The 16,802-nt window shown below is 51.4% G+C and overlaps 1 protein-coding gene across 3 annotated transcripts; it reads right to left on the bottom strand.

Annotated features, from left to right (window-relative positions):
• Positions 1 to 1,694: 1,694 nt before the first annotated feature.
• TMEM161A (transmembrane protein 161A) lies at positions 1,695 to 15,676 on the bottom strand. 3 transcript variants are annotated; one of them, XM_054578921.1, is made up of 12 exons: positions 15,625 to 15,676; positions 12,862 to 12,965; positions 12,221 to 12,301; positions 11,768 to 11,865; positions 11,509 to 11,590; positions 9,981 to 10,132; positions 3,777 to 3,837; positions 3,537 to 3,680; positions 3,321 to 3,434; positions 2,987 to 3,161; positions 2,777 to 2,873; positions 1,695 to 2,571 (listed from the first exon to the last, which is right to left on the bottom strand). In XM_054578921.1, the coding sequence occupies exons 1-12, from the start codon at positions 15,625 to 15,627 to the stop codon at positions 2,318 to 2,320; spliced, it is 1,365 nt and encodes a 454-aa protein (XP_054434896.1). In that variant the 5' UTR covers positions 15,628 to 15,676; the 3' UTR covers positions 1,695 to 2,317. The 3 variants fall into 3 exon arrangements, with proteins under 3 accessions (XP_054434896.1, XP_054434893.1, XP_054434895.1); XM_054578918.1 differs by having other exon boundaries at positions 11,509 to 11,665; XM_054578920.1 differs by lacking the exon at positions 15,625 to 15,676 and adding an exon at positions 14,450 to 14,598 and having other exon boundaries at positions 11,509 to 11,665.
• Positions 15,677 to 16,802: the final 1,126 nt, after the last annotated feature.

Consider the following 16,802-nt stretch of genomic DNA (forward strand, 5'->3'; position numbering starts at 1 on the left):
TCAACAAAGGATTTTTACCACCACCTTCCAGCTTCCCTGTTTTTCTCTCACTGTGGTTCAACCTTATTTTTCTCTCATTATTACCTTCCTTTGTGTGTGTGTGAAATGTGCCACCAAGTCTGTAAATGTCTACGTGGTGTGATGCCAGACAGCGAAGGCTGTAACTGCCACTGGTTCTTCCCGCCATGGCCGCCCCACGAGCACTGTGCCCCCGTGTGCCTGCTGTCTGAGACAGTCACTGCCTTGTCCGTGGCATTTCCACCTTCCTATGTCTCCCTAAACCACGCAGTCTTGGGCTCCAAAGCAGAGAGGACGCACAGCCGTGGGGGAACCAGCGAGGGGCCAAGGCAGCCTGAGGCGCCGCTGTGGGAAGAGCTCTGCCCAGTGGGCTCGGGGGCTCCTAGGTGTCAGCTGACGGGGAGTCCCTGGTGACTCCTGAAGTGCCCAGGGATAGTGCAGGTCCTGCGGAGCTGGGAGATGCCACTCCATCAACTTCTGGTTCCTGGGCTACTAGCCTGGCCTGTTCTGTCCTCACTGGGAGCTGGTCTTTGTTCCGAACTTCCCAGAGACGTGCGTCGGGACGGGGCTCTCGTCACCCAGCATCAGGCCCTGGAACTTCCCGGTCCAGGGGAGTCCGCTTCGTGTTATTCCACGGAGCACCTCCCAGTGCTTACTTGATCTCCCCTGCCAGAACTCTACTTCGAAGATTCTTCCTCTGAGCCAGCCTTCTAATTTCCTCTTGATCGGTTCTTGTTTTGCATATCTTTCATCTTGTTCTTCCTTCTGTAAGATTTCTACAATTTTACCTTCCTTTCGCTTTTAATCCCTAAGAGCTCAAAAAGAAAATTAAACGTTCCTCAGATGTCTCTTTTTAGTAACATTGTTTTGGTTTCATGAATACAATTTCTTTTCTATGAGAACATTCTGGACTTTTTTTTAAAGTTCTCTTCTCCCTGAGGAGTCAATTTCACAAAATTGTTTTTTTTTGTGTTTGTTTGGGTCTGTCCTCCACTCTGGACGCTTCCTCAGATCCCTGGATACTCCTGGTTGTCTGCTCCCAACGAAGAATAAGAACTGAGACAAGCAGACTGGAAGAGCAAATGAGTGTGGGGCACACATGGACTCACGGCTAAGCTGGTGGCTGATGGGAACTCTGTGGTGCCACTGTCATTAGGGCCTTCTCGGACCAGCTGGATTCCCCAGGGGTCTTGGGTCTCCTGCCTGGAAGGTTCTGGGTTCTGCAGGCAGGGCGAGGTAGAGTGGCGCTCTCCATTCGGCAGTCATTGTGTGTCACCATCTAACCCCATTTGCCACCACCCTCCCCACCAAGCCGGGCTCCCCTCGAGGCTGTGCAGCGGTGAGAGGAACACAAGCACCCGAGAACTTTCCAAACAGCTTCCCCGTCAGCAGCCTCCACGTCTCACTGCCACCCGCAGCCTGGCCTGTCAGGACCTGGTGTGTTCAGTGCCTCTGGAAGATCCAACGGGTAAGGCAGGCTGCTTCCTGGCCTGAGGATTTGACAGTCGATTGTTCTTCCTCCCTGAAATCCACCTTCCACAGTGTACTGCAGCCTCTGTACTTAGAGATTTGAGACGGATTAAAATTGGATGATGTGTTTAGTTTGCCGCAAGCCAAGTTTTAACCCTTGTTTTTAATACACTTTTCATATTTAGCCACTTAACAAAAGCATAGGATGCTGCCTGATTCAGGAGTCATTGAATGAAGCCAATTAAAATCATTAAAATTTACTCAGTTGAATTTTGGCTTTCTAGCCATACATATGTTCTTTTACGCACGCACGCACGCACGCACGCACGCACGCACGGCTCCTACTGCGGCCACAGTGACAGGAAAAATCTGGAGTCAAAGAAGGCCCCTCATTCTCTTTCCCCTGGGTCACTGTGGCCTCAGCAATGTGCCCACTGCCTGTGTGTGACCTTTCCAGGAGAGCGGTCCCGTGTACCTGCAGCAGAGGGCAGAAGCCGCTGTCGCCTGGCCCGGCATGCGGGCTCCCCACCCCCCCATCTCCCTGTGTTTCCCTTTTTGTAAAATGCTTCCCGTTATGCAGAAGAGGGGCCCCTTGCTCTGCTGTCAAACATGAATGTCCACACGCAATCCAGGAACAATGGCCGTGGGACCCTCTGGCCCCGTATCAGGATATAGTTTTGAGGCAGAAGCTCAGGGTCCAAGGAGAGCCTGCGCAGGCACTGCAGTGAAGAGGCGAGCACAGCGGGGACTCCCAGGCCCACTTGCACCTGGGGATGTTGAGGCACACACAGGGGGGTGAGCATGGGGCCCCAGAAGTGTCTTCGAGGGGCTAGGAGCCTGCCAGGTGCTGGTGGAAGTAGAGGCCGAAGAGGCTGGAAAGCAGCTGGCAGGCCGCAGTCCACCAGGTGAGGAAGGCCAGGACGCCACGGAGGAAGAGGGGCGTGAGCAGGCCACCCAGGGCCCCGGTGATCCGGGCCGCCGCCTGCTGGGCCTCGTCCTCCTGGGGGCCCACTGGGCCACCTCGGGCCGCTGTCGGCACTGGGGATAGTGGGAGGGCCGGGCCCAGGCCCCAAGAGTAGCCCCCTGTGAGAAGCGAGGAGAGTGAGGTAAGCAGAGGGAGGGATGGGTGGAGGGAGGGGCGTGCAGGGCGGGGATGGAGGAAGGAGTGGAGGGATGGAGGGGCAGGAGGATGAGGAGTGGAGGGAAGGAAAGAGGGAGGGGGGCTGAAGCCAGGATTGCTTCAGGGACCTGCAGCCCGCCCTCAGCCCACGAGGCCGCTCCCTCTCACCCAACGTCTTGAGCAGAAGCGTGCAGTTGAGGGTGAGGATGACCGGCGTCAGGTACTGCAGGCTCACCACCGTCAGGTAGCAGTAGACCCGTACCACCTGGTGGGCAGGTAGCAGTGGCATGTGACCTTCTGGATTCCGGCTGGCCCCGTGCCTGGGAGGACTGGAAGGCTGGCCCTGCACCCCAGGTTCCCTCCTCCAGGCCCCCATACCCGCCGCTGGATCTCGCAGGCCTCGATGCAGCCAGCCTCCCGCCGCAGCTGCTCCACGCGGCCCTTGGCCAGGCACAGGTAGGCCTGCAGGTGGGGCCGGGTCACTGCCAGCCGCAGCAGGCACAGTGCCACCAGCACCCAGAGGCGCAGTGAGTCAAAGGCCGAGTCTGACAGCCTGCACAGTAGAGGGGGCTGATGAGGCCTCCCCGTTGTCCCAGGATCTCCCCCACAGGACCCACAGCTCTCTCACGGCTCCTCCCTGAGCCTCAGAGGCTGGAGTACACAGAGGGGTCCCCCCAGCTGCCCTCCCTCCTGGCCCCACCCACACACGCACAGGGAGACAGATGTGCGCCCAATGGGTGCCTGACGCAGGAAGTTGCGTGCAATGGGCTTGGTCCAGAGCCACAGGATGAACAGGGGTGACAGGAAGCTCATGTGCAGGAGAAGCCTGGGGGCAAGGACACAGCAGGGTGAGGCCTGGGCACTTACCATCTCCCCTTCCTCTCCCCTAGGCCCCCAGACCTCCCATCCACCCAGCCCCCAGCTTAACTGCAGCAAGGGCCTGTCATCTGACATGGTCAGTGCATCTCGGTGGGTCTGAGCCAGCCGCAGGCCTGGGAAGGTGAGGAAGGCGCCCAGCGTGGAGCCTAGGAGCGCCAGCCCCACGCGGATGGCCAGCTTGACCAGAGGAAGCCTGGGAAGGAAAGGTGGGTCAGGGAACCCCACAGCCAGGCAGCCCCTGCCAGCAGGCCACAGCCTGCCCCTGCCCCTCTTCCTCCCCAGGACTTACACCCAGTCCCAGCCCTGTGTCTTCAGAAGTGGCTCCAAGTTCTGGGTCACACTGGCCAGGCCTAGGGAAGACAAGGAGAAGCATGGCATAGAGCAGACTCCGCGAGTCTCAGAGCCTTCTCTGCACCCCCTCCAAGGTGTCCTTTGCTTCCCAGGTAGGAACACGCTGGTGGCAGCCAGGCCCCATGGCAGGGGCTTTAGTGCTCTAGTGATGTGTGGCTCTTTTCAAAGGACAGGAGAATGTGCCAGGCAGACCCTTGACTGGACTGGGGGACACAGGGAAGGGAGCACTGAATAGGAGCTTACAGGGTCACACCAGGAATCGGGAGGGCATAAAGGACTCCCACAGGAGAAAATTAGAGTCCTGGGAGAAACCCTCAGTTTAGGCCCCCAGATTTTCCACAGAGCAAACACAAGTAGCCCTGGCTGGTGTGGCTCAGTGGATTGAGGGCTGGACTGCGAAGCAAGGGGGTCACTGGTTCGATTCCCAGTCAGGGCACATGCCTGGGTTGCAGGCCAGGTCCCCAGTAGGGGGCACATAAGAGGCAATCACACATTGATGTTTTTGTCACTCTCTCTTTTCCTTCCCCTCTCTAAAAATAAATAAGATATTTTTTTTTAAAAAAGCATGTAAATATGAACTCAAAGCCAAAATCACCAAACCTACAAGGAAACAAATCACCAGAGAGTCAGTAGAAAAAGCAAAAGACAAGTTTAGACCCCAGAGGACTTCAGAAATGGGTGTTATCTATTATGTATGAAATGACTGAGGAAAATAAAAGCTGGAATCACAGAACAGGTGACACAAGACTACCTCAGATGATCGCATAGATTTGCAAAGAAGCCAATTAAGCTCTTCCAAAAGGAAAATATAATTACTGAAATCATAGGTTATTAAACAGTAAATTAGAAACAGCCAAGGAGGAATTCATGAATTGGACTGGAAGCAATCACTCAGCTTCCAACCCAGAAAGACAGGAAGGTGGGGAATGTGAACGGAGATGGAGAGAGAAGGGGGACAGAGTTAAAGTCCAGGAAAAATCAAGTCAGAGCCCCAAAAGGGGAGAGAGAGAATGAAAGAGGATAGGGGGTATTGCAAGAGAATAGCTGAGAAGTCTGCAGAATGGACGCCACACACAAAGGACATCAAACCAGACAAATGCAAAGAGATCTGTACCAACACATACTGGTGAAGTTCCAGAATACCAAAGACAAAGAGACCACAAAGCAGCCAGGGAGTTAAGACAGACCCCCCTATAAAGGAAGAACAATTAGGCTGACAGCCAGTGTCAACAGTAACAACAGACAAGGAACAAATACAAAGTAAAAAAATGAAATGGCAGAAACAAGGACAAATATGTCTAATCTCAATAAACATAAACAAATTAAACGTCGAAGTTATAAACAACATAGACTGTCAGACTTGACTGAAAAGGTCCAGCGGCATGTTTTTTAGAGACATACCTCAACATGAGGTTACTGGAAGGTTGAAAGAAAAGAAATATTAAAAAGGCGTAACAAATACTAATCAAAAGAAAACTGGAAAGGCTGTATTAAAAATATACAAACTAGATTAAGACTAAAGTGTTATTAGAATCAGAGAGGGTCAATACACCATGACAAAACAGTTGATTCACCAGGAAAATATAGCAATTCTAAACTTGTAAACACCTTGTCAATTTGCCTCAATATAGATTAGAAAAACACTAACAGAACAACCTAGAGATACTGAGACCTCTATCCCAGAGGGAGATTTAAATGTATTGCACATAGAGAGGTAGTGAATATATGTTCTTCAAGAACACATGGAATAGTCACAGAAAGTGATCACATTCTAGGCCGTAAGCCAAGTCTTAACAAATATTCAAGAATTTCTTTCACCCTGGCTGGTGTGGCTCCATGGATTGAGTGCCAGCCTGTGAACCAAAGGGTTGCTGGTTCGATTCCTAGTCAGAGCACATGCCTGGGTTGCAGGCTAGGTCCCCAGTAGGGGGCGCTCAAGAGGCAACCACACATTAATGTTTCTCTCCCTGTCTTCCCCCTTCCTTCCCCTCTCCAAAAGTAAATAAATAAAATCTGAAAAAAAAAAATTTCTGCCCTGGCTGGTGTGGCTCAGTGGATTGAGCGCTGGCCTGTGAACCAAAGAGTCACTGGTTCAATTCCCAGTCAGGGCACATGCCTGGCTTGCGGGCCAGGTCCCCAGTAGGGAGTGTGCAAGGGGCAACCAAACATTGATGTTTCTCTCGCTCCTTTACGCTCTCTGAAAATAATTTTTTATGTTTCAGGTAGACCATCCTCTGTAACCACAGTGTAACTAAGCTAAAAATAAATAAGATTTTCTTACGAGTTCCATGTTTGAAGTTTTTAAAAAAGGTTAAAAAAGAACTCATAATGGAAACATAAAATACCCAGAATTGCATGATAATGAAGACACAACTTAGGCATAGACAGAAGTGGGATTTAGAAAATATTTATAACCTTAACTGCTATAAAGAGGCTGAAAATTAATGAATTAATTAGTCAACTAAGAAACTGAAACAAGAAAAAGAAATCTATCAGAGTACTGCTCTAAAATCCACAAGTTCCAGCCACATAAAAGGAGAAGGATTGGAAAGAATGAAAGAAAGCTGAATTGAATCCACAATTCACTAAAAATGCAATTGTTTATCAAGATTTTTCCCTGGAAAAAAATCAGTGTGATCCCTATTCATAACAGAAAAGTGAACTCCCAGAAGTTTAAGGGCTTGAGGAAACTTGAAATGTTCTGGAAGAAAATATAAACCGTCTTTGTGATCATAGGGAACAGAAAGGAAAACTTCTGTTCATCAAAAGACACCAGAAGTGATGGCAGCAACTATGTTCAAAGGCTCGGCCAAAATAAGCATGGTGTGTGTGTGCAGAGAAAATAATGCATACGTGGTCAAATGATCTGGGTCAAGAGCATATGAGGTCATTAGAGCTTTGTCAGCTTCTCTGTTGGAGAAAAAAATGTTTAAAGGAAAAAATACAAAGACAGTGAAAAGACACACCACAAATTGAGAATTTAATTCCTCAATACACTTTTCTTTTTACATTTAATCTAATTTTATGCATGATCGCCTTGAGATGGGAAATAGATCATACGGTATCAGGATACACACTTAGTGGGGAGAGAGTTTCAGTTTTTCAGTTTTGCAAAATTAAAAAGTTCTATGGGTGGTGGGAATGGTCATATAGCATTGTGAATGGGCTTTATACCACTGAACTGTACCCTTTAAAATGGTTTTTAAAAATGGTTAAAATAGTAAATGTTATGTGTATTTTACCACAATAAAATTAAACACACACACACACACACACACACACACACACACACACACCTTGAAAGAAAAATGGGCAACAATACAAACAGGCTTTTGACAAAAGAGGAAAATGAGTGTCATGAACAAACAGGAAAAGAAAGGAAACAGCAAAAGAGGCTCAGCCCCTCCCCCAGGTAACCAGGAAAATGCATGTTAAGACTCAGAAGGCATCATTCTACGTCACTAGACTGATGCCATAGATCTTTTTTTTTTAAGATTTTATTTATTTATAGGGAGAGGGAAAGAGACATCGATCGGTTGCCTCTCACATATGTCCCACCCAGAGACCAGGCCCGCCACCCAGGCATAGGCCCAGCTGGGACTCGGTGGGCAGCCCGCACCCTGCGTCCTTGTCGCAGATCCCAGGCTGTATGGCCGGTGGATGTGCTGAAAACTGCTCTGAAAATGCTGAGGCGCCATCTCGTAAAGGTAAACATGTCCCCACGGTCCCCAAGTCTGTGTCCAAAAGAAACACCTGTCCATGTGTATGAGGAAGTATGCACAAGAATGTTCCCTGTAGCAACTGTGAAAGAGCTAAACTCTGGAGACCACCTAAATGTCCATCCGCAGAAGAAAGGGCGCAGAGGTGAGTGGAGTCTCACCACATCATTCATGGTGACAAGAGATGAACTAAAGGCACCAAAAACAACACAACCTACTTTGGAAGCAATAGCAGAGAGACAGCAAAGCACGGCTGGAAGACTACATAACTACATATTGTAAAACCGAACAATAAATTCTTTAGGGACAGAAACATATGTGATGAAACTGTTGTTTTTTTTTTAAAGGCAAAGTAATGACAAACACACAGTTTGAGGCTGGTTGAGGCAGAGAATGGGGGAAGGTGGCGGGGTCAAGAAGCACCAGAGACACACAGGAACGCTGGGAATGGGCCGGTTCTTATTCAAGGAGTGAGTTCATGGGTGTTTATATTACTATTTTGCTTTGTAATTTACATATGTGTTCTTTTATGTATATCAAATATTATATCATTTTAAAAATAGAAAAGCGGGAAGAATTGGTAAAGATAAAGCTCAAGGAATCAAAAGGGCTGTGTAAGCCACAGTGAGGGTTTTGGTCTTTATCCAAGGACCATTAGAGCCTGCTGTCAGGTGGAGAAGCGACATGGTCCACGTTATATTTTTAAAAGATCAATCAAGTAATAGAAAAAGTCAAAAGAAAAATAAGGAACTAAGAAAAAATATTTGCAACTGCTATCATACACGAAGGCTAATTTCCTTAATATAGAAAGCGCTCCCACAAATCAATAAAAGGGTCACAACCCAGTAGAAAACTGGGCAAAAGAACAGACCTTTTCTGGAGGGGAGAGAGAAATAGCTCTTCAGCATATAAAAAAGATGCTCAGCCTCTCTTACATTTTCATCCATTGATCACCCAAGATGAAAAAGTCTGAGGAAACACACGGAAGAGGATGTGGGGAAAATAGGCATGAGCATGCATCTTTTCCTGAAGGGCACGTTGCAACATTATCAAAATTACAAATACACTTGCAGAGGGCCACAGGCACAAAGCTATTCCCAAACAACATTGTTATATAACAACTTGGTTTTGTGCAACAACATTTAATAGCAAAAGACTTAAATGTCCATGCATGGGGCCTGGTTAAATATCAATAGAACATCCCTGGATGAAACAGCAGCTGGTGTGTCTCTCCACACCAGGCCCCTCTCCCTTCTTGGAGAGTGGGTAAAATCTTTACTTTCTACACTTTCTTCTCTTTGTAAATTCTTTCACACACCGCATCACTGACCACCCTAACGTTTTTGTGGCCCATACAGGGACGTTCTCTATTTCTCCCTCTCCCCTGGCCTCCTGAGACTTGCGACTAAGGGAGCAGTGGGCAGTGGGCAGTGGAAGCTCAGCCTGGACCAATCCCCTAACACGGTCTCTGTGAGGTTTGGAGAGGGGATTCTGATCCTTCTCCATCTCTCCAGACTCTGCAAACCGCCTCCTCTTCACCAACCTTCAACCAGCGATCATTTTCACCATGGCCAATACTCCATCGACCCCACCTAAGGGCTCCTCATGGGGTTGTCTACTTAAGAACTTGAAAGCTCTGGGACTTACTGACCTCAGGCCCAAGCGCTTGATTTTCTATTGCAGCACAGCGTGGCCTCAGTACTAACTGGGTGACCAAGAAGTCTGGCCTGTGAATGAATGTCTTAACTATAAAACTATCCTCCCACTTGACCTTTACGGTTGCCGTCTTGATTCCCTCCTTAGGTTTTGTTCTCAAGGGAAGGTGACAAGATTTTAACCTTCAGGGCATTCCAGCCCTCCTCCTCCTAACTATCCATTTTCATTAAAAGAAAGAAAAAAAGATGAAATACCATGTAGCGGTCACAGGAAACAGTACCGTACGTACATCAAGGCACAACCTCCAATATTTATTGCTTTTAAGGGAAGACAAGCTGTAGAGAAATCTGACCTACTTTTTTATGTGAATAAGGGGAAGTGGCGCCTGGGTTTCCTCTGGGGAGGGGAGCCCGTGCGGAAGGGCAATTTTCACTCGGCAGCCCCTTGTGTTTTATAAATTTTGTACCATTACCTATTTCCTCCCACAAATTAAACAAAAATAGGTAAATATTAAAAGCTGCTGCGTAGAGGACAGACTAGAGGGGAACAGAAGTGCCCTGTGAGGAGCTACAGTCGCACGCATCTGTCAGACAGTGAGACTAGATGTCCTCTCGTCCCCAAAGCCCAAGGGGATGCCCAGGGCGGCCGAAACCCAGGGAGACTGCCTGGCCCCAGGAGTCATGTCTTTTGCTTACAAGGTGCAGGGGAACAACCCAGCTTACGGGAAGGAGTGGCAGGTGTCCACGCCACACCCCTGACGTACCTACCTGGCTCCAGGCCTAGCTCAAGGGTCTCCTCCGGCACCACCTGCACCAGCATGGCCAGGAGCAGGAAGAGGAAGGCGAAGGTGAGGCAGACTGAGCGCTCGCCGCCCCCCTCAGCGCCGAAGTACAGCCGAGTCACTGTCAGGAACACCTTGCTGGCGGCAGAGTTAAGGAGGCCCCCATCTGCGATGCCCCTGCCCACTCCACCACCCCCAGCCAGTGACACCCCAAATCCAGAACACAAATGCCATGTTTAGGTTTGGGGTCCTGGGGAACATGGGAGTGGCCAAAGAGTGAGCTGATAAACAAGCCCAGGACACAAAGTGAGGATGCTGCTCACGCCTGTGCCAGCGGCATGGGGTCACGCACAGGGCAGGCCTGCCCGGCCCGGGCTCCAGCTTGGCTCATCGCGCTGTGTGTGGCCAGTTAGAAATGGCCAACAAGCCAGTCTCTTCAGGAGGTCGCCCGGCCTCCCAGCTGCTTTCACAGCCTGTGCCTCTGAGAAGCTGGCAGATACAAGGGCTGTATCTCCAGTCTGCCCCGAAGAGACCCCAGTGCTCTCAGGAACACTGTGGACCCCAGAACGGGCTTCCCTTCTTCCCAAGCCCACTCCACAAGCGCATTTTCTCCTACTTGCGTACCCAAAGTCACGGGTTGATCTCTGCTCTCTGCATGGCTTAATAAAAAAATTGCCCTGGTGGGATAATGCAGTTGATTGGAGCGTTGTCCAGATAGGCCAAGGCTGCAGGTTCAATCTCTAGTCAGGGCACAGATAAGAATCAACCAACAAATGCATAAATAAGCAGAACAACAAATTGATGTTCCTCTCTCCCTTCCTCTCTCTCTCTAAAATCAAGAAATAAAAAAAATTTCTATTTAATTGCAAAAAAGTATGCCCTGGCTGGTGTGGCTCAGTCGATTGAGTACCGGCCTGCAAACCAAAGGGTTGCTGGGGTTGCTGGCTTGATTCCCAGTCAGGGCACATGTCTGGGTTGGGGGCCAGATCCCCAGTAGGGGAGTGTGAGAAGCAACCACACATTAATCATTAATGTTTCTCTCCCACACTTTCTCCCTCCCTTCCCGTCTAAAAATAAAATCTTTTTTAAAAATTGCAAAAAAATAAAAATAAAAAAATGAAAAAATTGCAGCGGGGGCATCTCCTTCCCAGCCCCTGCATCTGTGCAGGCCTGGAGACTGGCTTTGGCCCTAAGAACGGGCAGGGATGTGGCGGGCTGGCTTGGGCGGAGCCTCGGGAGGCCTGTCGCACAGTCCTCCTTGCTGCCTTTCTGTGGCTGCGGTGTGGGGGCCCGGCCCAGCCTGCTAGGAGGAGCGCTGCTGGGAGCAGGGATGAAGCCACCCTGCTGAGCCTGGCCCAGGAAAGCAAATGCAATAGCGCCTGCTTCGCCCCACCGAGTTTGGGGGAGGCTTGGGTCACACCAGTCCGAAACCCATCGCCGATTCAGGGGAGACAGGGAGCCCAGTCAGATTCCCCCATGCCTCCCGCCTGCCCCGCCCAGAGCTGGAAGGATACACAGAGAAGGCGATGGTAAGCAGACACCAAAACACAGCTATGTTGGTCTCCCTGGCCGGGCCCAAAACATAGTAATAGGCCTCTGTGAAGAGGTACACACCACCCGAGTACACGGCAAAGTCCACGAACCACTGGTATTCCAGGAAGAAGCGCAGGACTGTGGGACACACTGCTCAGCTGAGGCTGCCTGCCAGGTTCCCCCACCCACCCACCTGGGTAGGCAAAGTGAGGGGAGCTGGGGACCCATGGGGGCTGTTACCGAGGGCATCCACAACTGTGAGGGGGCAGGTCTCCAGCTGGAAAGGGGCATCTCGGGGGACACACAGAGTCTTCTCTTCACTATAGCCATTGGCCCACCTGGCAGGGTGGGGGGGGGGAGGGCAGGGAAGTCAGAGCAGCCTCCTCCATTCTCTCCTCCTAAGCCCAGCCCCGGCCCCCTACCCCAGCAGGGGAGGTGCAGACTGCCACTGTCAGGGCGCAGGAGCTGGCCTGGGAGGGCCTCCTCTCCCAGTTGGGGTATCCTCCAAATACGAGTGTGGGCTCCACCCACCCACGGGGCCTTCCCACAGCAAACTTCTAAGCATTCCACACCTACTGAAGGCAGCCTATGCAAGACAACAAAAACCATTCAGCCTGGGGCGTCCTCAGTTCTCCTGCGCCCAGAGCAGTGCCTGAGAGTGGGCAGCCTCCCTAAGGGTGGGGACTCACTCACCGCTCCCTCCTGCCTCTGGGCCTCTGCTTCCCTGCCAGGGCCCGGAGCTCTTCCTCCGAAGGGTGCTTGTATCTGAAGAGGCTGAGGGCAGGATAGGTGGGGCGATGTCAAGGCAGTGAACCCCAAAACCCAGGCTGGAGCCAGAGGGCAGGCTGCACCCTAAAGCACCTGGCGACAGGAGGAGCAGGGACCGTGCAAGGCCAGGGCAAGGCACGGGAGGTGGGCTGGGGCAGTGCGGCGGGGGTCATGGACACCCCCGAATCTGCTGGCTAACTCCCAGCACTGCAGGTGTACACACTGTCCGAGGGGGAGTGTAGTTTCCACCAAATCCCAGACCCGAACAGGGACAAAAAGTGGTTCAGGAAACATCTGCATCTACCAGTGAGAGTGGAGTGGAAGGGGGGTGAGGTGGGAGGGGCGGGGCAGCTGCTCTTTCAAGTGTGGAGATGGCCCTCGTGTGTGTGCGCGCACGCTTGTCAGAACCGATCCAGCTGTGCACTTCCCAAATATGCAGTTTACTGTCTTTAACTGCATCTCAATAAAGTTGTTTTAAAAAAAAACTACCAGCAGGGCCTGAGGCAGGGCTGCGGGGACTAGAGAAGGCTGGGCTCCTCCCACCTCTGGGAGGGGCTGTGGCTCACCTGCCGTTGCAGAGCAGCCAGCGTGCAAAGGAGCAGTGCGGTGCCAGCCTGTGCATGAGAGTGGCAGCGAGCAGGGTCACCACCAGCTGCGCTCCGAGGACTGCCTGGGGGAGGGGACATGACAGGCAGTGCTGACCAGAGGGTAACAGGATCACCCCCTCCTAGCCCAGCTATTTATAGAGATGCAGAGCCAGGTGGGGGAGGGTGGCAAGTCCCTGGCTCCCCAAGCGTCTTGGGGAAGAGGACTTGCATGAGGTCAGTCCCAACCCTGGGAGCCTCTGCTGAGTACGAACCCCGCACCTGGCGGGGGTTGTGGGGGGAGAGGTGGGCAGGGATGGAGGGCCCGTGTTGGGACAGACAGGTTCAGACAGATTTGCCTCCAGTCCCTGCCATGGATTTCAGGTATTGATCTCCCCAGCTGCAAATGAAGTGCTTCCTATTTTGTTTCTTGTGCTCTCATGCTGGCCTGCTGGACCTGCGATGACCCGGTGAAAACAGCTCCTCTCCCACCATCGTCCCAGCCTTGGGACCGATTGTCTGAGGCAAGCGTCTGCCTCCAACCTTCACCCTGGTGGCTCTGCCTTAATGTACCCCGGATGGCTCCGTCACCCACTCTTTCTCTATGTACTTCCCTTTGTCATCTACCCCCTCCGCTGGCCACTACCTGTTTGGAGATAAAGACTCAGGCATTCGAGTGGGATGCCTTTTTTTCATTGGGAAATTTTCTCACCAAGTTCTGTATACCAACCATTTTAACAAAAATTCGTTACACATTTTCACATACTTATTGTAAAACACTTTAGGAGAAATGTTTTTTGGTAATCAGTCTGAAGCTCTTCAAAAATATGTAAATACTGATCTGCTGTCAGTAATTATGTAAAATGTGCTCCGGAGAGTTATCTACTAGTATTATAGTGTTATAATTAACAACTGAAATGAAATAAAGATTAATATTATTTAAGTTATCCCTTAATCAGGCAAAAATAAGCCAACTTTAAAAAGGAAAGCTCTAGTGTGATAAATATCAGGCCTAGCACTGTAATTCGGAACGACTGCTAAGAGATCCATGATTAAAATAACCAACAAAACTCACAGGATATTTTCTCTATTCCTGTGACTTGTGAACTGAGACCCTAAGTACTTTCTCAGTAATGAGGGTGGGGTTCCATCTTTCCGATCTCTAGATCTCACTGATTTCCTAGTTTCATTGCTCACTCTCCCTCCACTAAGTACAAACTGGCCAGCAGATGCTAATGACCATGGCATTGTCAAGGTCTGTGGGCACTCCCACGCCCTGAGGGTCAGGCTTTCCCACCCACCCTTCCCCCCAAGAACCCCTTCTGCTCTCCTCTGGGGACCCCCAGAGCCTCCCACCAATGCTCTCCAAACTTCCGAGCCTCTGAGCGCTCTTGCCTGCTTTCCTCCTCCCTCTGTGGACCACTCTCCTATAGCCCCATCCTCTGCCAGGGTGTTAACCACCGACCTGGCCCAGCACGACCCCAAGAGAGCAGCACCTCCGGCCTGGACCTCTCTGCCACGCTCGCAGACCGGTGCTTCCGGGGTTTCCTTGCGGGAGTCCAGCACCCACCCCTCATTCCAGAGAACACAGCACGCGGCTCCTCCAGGATGTCCCGCAGCTTCTCAGTCTCACAGTCAACGTGCAAGTCCGCTCCACAGTTTGCAAGGCTGGGCAGGCCCAGCTAGACCACTCCACCACAATGCCTGGCTCATCGCCCCGCCCCCCCATACCTCCCAGGGAGGGGGCCCATAGTTTGAACTGTGGCCCCAGTAACTATGACAGGAAGAAAGGACCAGAGGGAGGCTAAGAAGGAGGGAAGAAAGGCATGGGTCCTCCACCTAAGCACTCCCACCCCAGGTCCACCCAGGAACGTTTCTCAACGCCCCGCCCCCAGCAGCATCTCAAGTCCAAGCCCTGCAGATCTCCAAAGATCTTCTGGAACCTGCCACTCCCTCTCCTGTTCAGAGCCTTTCCCGGGATCTTCCTCCATCCCGGTCCTGACAGCCCTTTCCCTCACCGCCCACATCTCCATCCAGCCCGAAATCACTCCCACTTTCAAGCACCCCCTCCACTAGTGCTCTCACTTCAGACCCACCTTCGACGCTCCTCTTCGGGGACATCCCTCCCCCCTAGCCTCTAGCAGGGTCAAGTTCCCTAATGGGTCCCTCCAGACCATCTCCCTCTGTCCAGTGCCAACTCCTAGGGACTGAGGAGTCCCCACCCTCGCCAGGCACCAGCTTGGCACACAGGGCCGGGATAAAGTTTAAGAACAAACTCAAATTTTGGACCCAAGAGCCGCGTGAGACCTGAGGGTTGCAACTGCGCTGTCTCCAAACTGGGACCATCGCCGCCCTGAAGCCACCCAGATCCCGTCGGCCTGGCCCCCTCCTTTCAGGGCCCTCCGGCCCTTCCGCACGCACCGGTACCCGCAGGGACTCGCCGGCCCTGCACCCACGCTCCCGCTGGATCCTGTCCCTAGAGTGCGTCCCAGTGGGACCCCAGACCTCCCTCGCAGGGCCCCGAGCGAGCTCAGGTCCCCAGTCTCCTCAGCGGAATCCCAGGCCCCTTGAGACTAGAAGCCCCAGAATGTTCAGGGGATTCCAGTCCCCTCGGCAAGACGCCCGAACCCTCATATGACCCGCAGCGGGATGCTGACCCCAGAGAGGGACACACGTCACTCTGCGCGAGCCTCCAATCCTCACAAAAGGACCCCAGCCCCCTCTAGACTCAGGGTACCCGTTTACCATGTTGCCGGCTGGAGCGCGGTGCGCAGACCCGCGAGTCCAGGCTCAGGGCATTTTATGGGAATTCGACCAATAGGAGCCTGACTCAGGTATGACAAGCAGCCCGCTCGACCAATCATCATGCTTGTGTGCGGAGCACACCAGGAGAGACCGGGGTAGCTCGCTTTGCATGCCGGAAATCGTAGTTCGAAGACGTCAGACGCGCTCACACCGCGGTTGAATTAGGACTGATCAGGGACACCTGTGTGGCCGCCAGCTCTGAGGCTCAGGCTCCTCACCTGGACCTAAGTCTCAGGTGTACGGCCAATACATTCTTTCGTCCTTTCACCCACTGTCTGCCGCGGGATCGGTCTGAACATGAAACTCCCCTGATCAAGAACATTAAATGGTTCCCACTAACTAGACGCCCAAGCGCTAGTACTGAATTCAGAACCCTCTGCCTGACTTCAGTCGGCTGCCAGTACAGTTGTGCATCCTATAGTGAAGCTTGTCACCAGCCACTCTACCTCATACCTCCAAGGTCTCTGTAAACGCTGTTTTCCATCTTGAAATGCCTCCCTTCTCAATCTATTTCAGATGGCAAAAGTCCTATTCATCTCTACCAGCCAAAACTCTGGTTTTGAGAAAGAATGAATGAATAGATGGATGGATGAATTCCAACTCAAATGGGCTCCAGCAAAAAAGATAAATTTTGGTTCCTGTAACAGAAAACTAAAAATAGTATTAACTTGAGGCATAGCTGGATCAAGAACCAAATGCCAGCCTCAGGAATCTTTTTCTTCTTTCTTTCTCTTTCTTTCTTTCTTTCTTTCTTTCTTTCTTTCTTTCTTTCTTTCTCTCTCTCTCTCTCTCTCTCTCTCTCTCTCAAGCAAAAGTTTATTTAGAAACTCACAGAGGTAGAAAAAGTGAGCCAGCTGGGCTTTGTGGGCTTGGAAACTAGTTACAGAGACAAAAGAACCGTCAGAGCTTAGGGTAGGGTGGGGGAAGGTGACCTATTCCAGAGACGGAGAGAAAGAAGAGAATCTGATGTTTTCTCTTTCTAGGCTTGGAAGTTAAAGCTTAGGTGCCTAAATTTTGTCATCTCTTGCTATGGGTGTGTGTCTGCATGAGTGTTGATGTACAGGTGGGTGGGACAATGTCTTTATGAGGTGGATACCTGTTAGTAGGGCCTGTACAGC

The sequence above is a fragment of the Pteronotus mesoamericanus genome, unplaced genomic scaffold, assembly GCF_021234165.1.
Source record: "Pteronotus mesoamericanus isolate MK-2021 breed Mesoamerican mustached bat unplaced genomic scaffold, CSHL_Meso_final contig_502, whole genome shotgun sequence".
Classification (NCBI taxonomy): Eukaryota; Metazoa; Chordata; class Mammalia; order Chiroptera; family Mormoopidae; genus Pteronotus; species Pteronotus mesoamericanus.

Coding starts and splice junctions, on each gene's coding strand:
- TMEM161A (XM_054578918.1), bottom strand. Junction 3,838..9,980: donor TGAGCTAGGCCTGGAGCCAG/GTAGGTACGTCA, acceptor TGTCTTCCCTAG/GCCTGGCCAGTGTGACCCAG. Junction 2,874..2,986: donor CCTGCGAGATCCAGCGGCGG/GTATGGGGGCCT, acceptor CCTGCCCACCAG/GTGGTACGGGTCTACTGCTA.